Genomic DNA, 7300 nt, shown 5'->3' on the forward strand with positions numbered 1-7300 from the left:
CGATTTGGGATTTAAACCGGTGACTTGGGACACCGATAAATTATTTCAAGTGGCGACTCTGATTTTAATAAATAATCACATTTAGATTGTCACTTAAATTGGAAAAAACTCCCCTATACTCCCTTCCGGGGTAGTAAAAATGAGGTGTGACAGCTCTGACAACTCTGCTGGGGATATGGTACTAAAGCAGTGATACCCGTGAAAGTTGAAATTCCATCTCTTCGGATTGTTGCTGAAACCAAAATTGATGATGATGAGTGGGTCAAAACCCGTTTGGAGAAATTAAGCCAAAATTCTGAACCAAAACTTTTGGTTCAGGGTTCAGAACTCGAGCTTAGAATAACTGTTATAGTTGGCTTTTATTTATTATCTGATTTTACGTGTTTGAGCTTACTGTGCTAAATGTCGCTTTTTACCGCTTTGATATTGCTTGGATTGTATATAAATTGTTACAAAACCCTTTTCTCTATGAGTCTTCTAAATCATCTGGGAAGTGTGCACTTCGTGTGACTTCTTTTATGTTAGAGTCATATCCTAATTTTAGAATGAGGTTCGGACAAGTTGCAAAGTCGGTGAAGCTTCTGTATTCTCGGTACGCTGCCCCCCTCGGCTCGAGCTGTCTGCTCGGGTAAGCCAGGTTTAGAACAATACACCCAGGTTATAAACCTAGAATAACATAGACCCATGCCGAATTCCTAGTAGGAACGTTTGTTTGCATCATGTGCATTTGACTTAGGGGACTCAACATAGGGGTTGGGTCCATCTAGGACAAGTGTACCCAAAAATAAAAGACCATCCTGATGCATCCTAATGTGCTACATGTTGCAATCTTCAAGGGTAAAAAGGGTCATTTGGCGGACCAAAGAGGTTTGAGGGTAAATGAGAAAGAAAAAAGGGTGAAGTGTAAAATAAAGCATGTAGGGCCTAGTAAAATAAAGCATGTAGGGCCCAGTTATAATAAAGCATGTAGGGTGAAGTGTATCATTTATTTTTCAAAAAAAAAATTCGCCAAAAAAAGTGAAAAAGAAAATCCAAAAAGATTTTACATGTTTCGTCATTTTTCAAGAAGAAGGCAAAAAATATATTTTCTCTAAATTAGTTTTTTTTAATTCTCACCCCAATCTTCCTGAACTACGCGAACCTGATTCTCGTCTCTCAAGGAGGGATACGTAGGCAACCCAAAAAGGGTCCGGTCTTCTTAGTGAGTCTTAGGTTCTTGGCTTCGAGGGTCGTAGCCAAATCTTGCATCTCTACCCACTTTTGGCCACATCGACCATTTTTGCAAAAATATGGCTATTTTTTCAATGCGGTTTGTTTAATTGTCTGAAGAGTCTTGAATCCACAATTAGGTGTCTCTTTACTTTAAGGCCCATCCTTGTCGAATTTGCATGTCTAGCCGCTTTTGGCCAAATCGGCCGTTCTTGCAAAATGGGGTCATTTTTGCAAAAGTGGTTCAGTGACCCATGTCTTAGAGTTATAAGTACACAAAAAGATGTTCTCTCTGTTTAAGGTCCATTGTGTTGAATTTGCATGCTTAGCCATCTTTTTGTCCACATAGGCCATTTCTACAAAATGAGTCACTCCATTTTTCCATGTCTTAGAGGTCACTTTTGTTGAGTTTGCATTTCTAGTCTGCTCCCATTTCATAATATTTTGTGGTAGGCATACCACCCGCTCCCATTTCATAATATCTTGTGGTAGGCATACCACCCGCTCCCATTTAAAAATATCTTGTGGTAGGCGTACCACCCGCTCCCATCTCATAATATCTTGTGGTAGGCGTACCACCCGCTCCCATCTCATAATATCTTGTGGTAGGCGTACCACCCGCTCCCATTTCATAATATCTTGTGGTAGGCATACCACCCGCTCCCATTTCATAATGTCTTACAATTTCAAGGAATCCTGGCAAGGGAAAATAATCAATATAATAACTTACCGGCAAGGGAAAACAATAATGTAATAATTTTCCCGGCAAGGGAACAACAATATTGAAATAGTCATCCCGGCAAGGGAGAATCAGCTATAACCAATCTCAACTTAGCTTATACTCAGTTCAATTATTGAAAATGCTCAATCATAGAAGATCATTAGGTAAAGCACCCAAGTGTCATTTAAGAATACAACAACTTTCAATTTAAGACTCACGGTCATGCTTGATTCCAACGTATAGATACTCGTCACCATGCCTATACGTCGTACTCAACAAGAAGCAAGTAGCAAATATGACTCCACTCCTAATCCCTCAAGGTAGGGTTAGACCAAACACTTACCTCGATGCCTTGAACACCACTCGAGTCTTAATTATAGCTTTACCCTGGATTCCACCACCAATCCGCTCGAATCTAGTCGCAAGTTACTTAATTACATCAATAGGTGCTAAATGAATCAACCCCAATGCATGAAAATGAGTTTTCCAAAGTTTTACCCAAAAAGTCAAAATCACCCCGGGCCCACGTGGTCGAAACCTGAGATTCGGACCAAAACCTGGTGACCCATTCCCCCAAGAACCCAAATATATAATTTGTTTTGAAATCGGACCTCAAATTAAGGTTAAAACCCCCAATTTTAGAAAAACCTAGATTCTACCCAAAACACCCAATTTCCCCCATGAAAGTCTTTGATTTGAAGTTGAAATCATGATAAAAGATGTTAAGGAGTGAAGAAAATGAGTTAGAAATCACTTCCCAATATTTTGGATAAGAACGGTTGTTTGAAAAATCGCCTCTTATGTTTTGGGGGTTTTGAAAAGTGAAAAATAACTGAAATTCCCGTTTATTTATACCCCTCTCAGACCCCCCTGTGCGGACCTCATCAAATGGACCGTGGCCGCACAGGCCTCCCTAAAGACCTGCAGTTCAGTACCCTGTGCGGACCGCACAAAGACGACTGCGGCCGCACAGCCTCCACTGCGCTCCGCACAAAGGCGACCGTGGTCGCCCTGGCCCCTCCGCGGACCGCACTAGAGGGTTCAGAGACCTGCAACTTCCTGAACCTGCAACATCTAACTCTCTAAGCCTAAGGCATCCCGGAACCTACTCGAAACTCACCCGAGCCCTCGAAACTCCAATCCAAGTATACACACAACCTCAAAAACATCCTACGGACATATTCGTGTAATAAAATTACCAAAATAATATCACGAGCATCGAATTAAACCTCGAGATCAATGAAATTTCTCAAAACTCTTTTAAACATCAAATTTCTCAATTAAGGTCCGGATCACATCAAACGACGTCTGTTTTTAACCAGATTTCACAGGAATGAATCAAATCATGTATAAGTCTCGTACCGGGCGCCGAAACCAAAATACGGGCCCGATACCATCACCTTCTAATCAGGTTTCATTTCAAATTTCCTTAAACAATTTCAGAAAACAATTTCACTTAAAAATTCATTTCTCGGGCTTGGGACCTCGGAATTCGATTTTGAGCATACGCCCAAGTCCTATATTTTCCTACAGACCCTCCCGGACCGTCGAATCACGGATCCGGTTCCGTTTACCCAAAATGTTGACCGAAGTCAAATTTATTCATTTTAGCATCAAAACTTAGCATTTTCCACAAAGCTTCATATTTAAGCTTTCCGGCTACGTTCCCGGACAGCGCACGCAAATTGAGCCGACTCTAATGAGGTTTTCAAGGCCTCGAAGACACAGAAATGAACTGAAAACAAGTGATGACCCTTTGGGTTGTTCCATTCTCCACCTCTAAAACAATTGTTCATCCTCGAACGGACAGAAGAAGGAAGTACCTGAGTCGGGGAAAAGAAGAGGATAACGGCTACGCATATCGAACTCGGACTCCCAAGTCGACACCTCAGGAGGCTAACCTCTCCACTGAACACGAACCGAAGGAAAACTCTTTGATCTCAACTGACGGACCTACCGGTCTAGAATAGCCACCAACTCCTCCTCATAAGACAAGTCTTTGTCCAACTGGATAGTGCTGAAATCTAACACGTGGGATGGATTGCCATGATATTTCCGAAGCATGGACACATGAAATACTGGATGCACGACTGATAAGCTAGGCGGCAATACAAGTCTATAAGTCACCTCTCCCACTCGATCAAGAATCTCAAATGGACCAATGAACCTAGGGCTAAGCTTGACCTTCTTCCCAAATCTCATCACGCCCTTTATAGGCGACACTCGGAGCAATACCCGCTCTCCAACCATAAAAGCCACATCTCGAACCTTGTGGTCTGCATAACTCTTTTGCATGGACTGAGCTGTACGAAGCCTATCCTGAATAATCTTAACCTTGTCCAAAAGCCTCCTGAACCAGATCTGTACCCAACAATCGAGCCTCTCCCGGCTCAAACCATCCAACCGGAGATCGACATCGCCTACCATATAAAGCCTCATAAGGAGCCATCTAGATACTCGACTGGTAACTGTTGTTGTAGGCAAACACTGCTAAATGAAAAACTCGATCACACGAGCCTCCAAAGTCAATGACACAGGCTCGAAGCATATCTTCCAAAATCTGAATAGTCCACTCGGACTGCCCGTCCGTCTGAGGATTAAATGTTGTACTCAACTCAATCTGAGTGCCTAACTCTCGCTGATTTGCTCTCCAGAAACACGAGGTAAACTGTGTACCTCGATCCGAAATGTAGATACATGCACGCCATGAAGACGAACAATCTCTCGGATATAGATATCAGCTAACCTCTCGGATGAATAGGAGACTGCCACAGGAATGAAATGCGCTGACTTGGTCATCCTATCAACAATGACCCAAACTACGTCGAACTTCTTCCGAGTCAGCGGAAGTCCAGTAACGAAGTCCATAGTGATCCCCTCCCACTTCCACTCGGGAAGCTCAATCCTCTAAAACAATCTGACGGGCCTCTGATGTTCATACTTAACCTACTGACAATTCAAACATCGACCCACATATGCAACAATATCCTTCTTCATTCTATGCCACCAATAATGCTACTGCAAATCCTGATACATCTTCGCGGCGCCCGGATGAATAGAGTACCAGGAGCTATGGGCCTCCTCTAAAATCAACTCTCGGAGCCCATCTATAATAGGCATACAAATGCGACCCTGCAATCTCAAAACTCTATCATCATCTAGGGTAACCGGCTTGGCACCTCCGCATTGCACCATGTCTCTAAGGACACACAAATGAGGATCATCAAATTGTCGATCACGGATATGCTCCAATAATGAAGATCAAGCGACCGTGTAGGCTAATACTCGACTAGGCTCAGAAATCTCCAACCTCATAAACAGATTGGCCAAAGCCTGAACATCCAAAGCAAGTGGCCTCTCACTAATCGGAATGTAAGCAAGACTGCCCATACTGGCTGACTTTCTACTCAAAGCATCGGCCACCACATTGGCCTTTCCCGGGTGATATAAGATAGTGATATCATACTCCTTCAACAACTCCAACCATCTCCTCTACCTCAAATTCAACTCTTTTTTCTTTAACAAATACTGAAGACTCTTTTGATCAGTGAACACCTCACATGCCATGCCATAAAGATAATGCCTCCAAATCTTCAATGCGTGAACAATGGCTGCCAACTCTAAATCATGGACCAGATAGTTCTTCTAATGAATCTTCAACTGGCTTAAAGCATAGGCAATGACCTTGCCATCCTGCATCAACACTGCACCAAGACCAATACGGGAAGCATCACAATAAACTGTGTAAGGCCCTGAACTTGTGGGCAAAACCAACACCGGTGCGGTAGTCAGAGTTGTCTTGAGCTTCTGAAAGATCGCCTCACACTCGTTAGACCATCTAAACTGGGCACCCTTCTGGGTCAACCTGGTCATCGGGGCTGCAATAGATGAGAACCCCTCCACGAACCGACGATAGTAGACTGTCAATCCTAAGAAACTCCGAATCTCTATAGCTGATGCTGGTTTAGGCTAGTTCTTGATTGCCTCAATTTTCTTCGGATCAACCTGAATACCCTCTACTGATACAATATAACCCAGGAATGCAACTGAACTCAACCAGAACTCACACTTTGAGAACTTAGCATATAACTGACTATCCTTCAGAGTCTGAAGAACCGCTCTGAGATGCTGCTCGTGCTCCTCCTGGCTACGGGAATATATCAAAATATCATCAATGAAGACTATCATGAACGAGTCCAAATAAGGCCTGAACACTCGGTTCATCAAATCCATAAAAGCTTTTGAGACATTTGTCAACCCAAATGACATGACCAAGAACTCATAATGCCTGTACCGAGTGCGGAAAGTTGTCTTAAGGACATCGGATGCCCTAATCCTCAACTAATGATAGCCATATCTCAAGTCGATTTTTGAAAATACCTTGGCACCCAAAAGCTGATCGAACAAATCGTCAATCCTCGGCAGTGGATACTTATTTTTTATTGTGACCTTGTTCAACTGCCGGTAATCAATGCACATTCTCATCGAACCGTCCTTTTTCTTAACAAACAACACTGGTGCACTCCAAGGCAAAACGATGGGTCTAATGAAACCCTTCTCAAGCAAGTCTTGCAACTGCTCCTTCAACTCTTTCAACTTTGGCGGGACCATGCGATACGGCAGGATATATATGGGCTGAGTGCCTGGAGCCAAATCAATGCAGAAGTCAATATCCCTGTCGGGTGGCATCCCTGGCAGGTCTAAAGGGAAAACCTCAGAAAACTCACGAACAATAGGCACATAATCAATAGAGGAAACCTTCGCACTAGAATCACGAACATAAGCTAAATAGGCCAAACACCCCTTCCCGACCATATGCCGAGCCTTCACATAAGAGATAACGCTACGGGTAGAATGACTAGGAGTTCCTCTCCACTCTAAACGAGGCATACCCGGCAAAACCAAGGTCATAATCTTGGCATGACAGTCCAAGATAGCATGGTAAGGTGATAACCAATCCATCCCTAAAATAACATCGAAGTCGACCATGTCTAAAAGCAACAAATCTACATAAGTCTGAAGACCCCCAATCACCGCAATACAAGAACGATGGACTCGATCAACCACAATAGAATCACCCACCGGTGTAGACACATAAACAGGAACATTCATTGAATCACTAGGCATGATCAGATACGGTGCAAAATAAGATGACACATACGAGTATGTAGACCCTGGATCAAATAACACTGAAGCATCTCTATCACAAACCAGAACCGTACTTGTGATCACTACATCTGAAGACTCAGCCTCGAACCTGGCTGGAAGGGCATAACATCGGGGTTGGGCCCCACAACCCTGAACTACCTCTCTGGGATGGCCTGCTGTTGGCTGGCCTCCACCTCTGGCGGCCTGAGCTCCACCTCTAGG

General features: G+C 43.4%; 1 protein-coding gene across 1 annotated transcript; it reads right to left on the minus strand.

Moving 5' to 3' along the window:
- Window positions 1-5225: 5225 nt before the first annotated feature.
- LOC138887414 (uncharacterized) lies at window positions 5226-7042 on the minus strand. Its single transcript, XM_070169165.1, has 2 exons — window positions 6421-7042; window positions 5226-5263 (listed from the first exon to the last, which is right to left on the minus strand). The coding sequence occupies exons 1-2, from the start codon at window positions 7040-7042 to the stop codon at window positions 5226-5228; spliced, it is 660 nt and encodes a 219-aa protein (XP_070025266.1).
- Window positions 7043-7300: the final 258 nt, after the last annotated feature.

The sequence above is a fragment of the Nicotiana sylvestris genome, chromosome 3 (genome assembly GCF_000393655.2).
Source record: "Nicotiana sylvestris chromosome 3, ASM39365v2, whole genome shotgun sequence".
Taxonomy (NCBI): domain Eukaryota; kingdom Viridiplantae; phylum Streptophyta; class Magnoliopsida; order Solanales; family Solanaceae; genus Nicotiana; species Nicotiana sylvestris.

Coding starts and splice junctions, on each gene's coding strand:
- LOC138887414 (XM_070169165.1), bottom strand. CDS start 7,042: ATGAATGTTCCTGTTTATGTGTCTACACCGGTGGGTGATTCTATTGTG. Junction 5,264..6,420: donor GTTTGTTAAGAAAAAGGACG/GTTCGATGAGAA, acceptor TTGGATGTTCAG/GCTTTGGCCAATCTGTTTAT.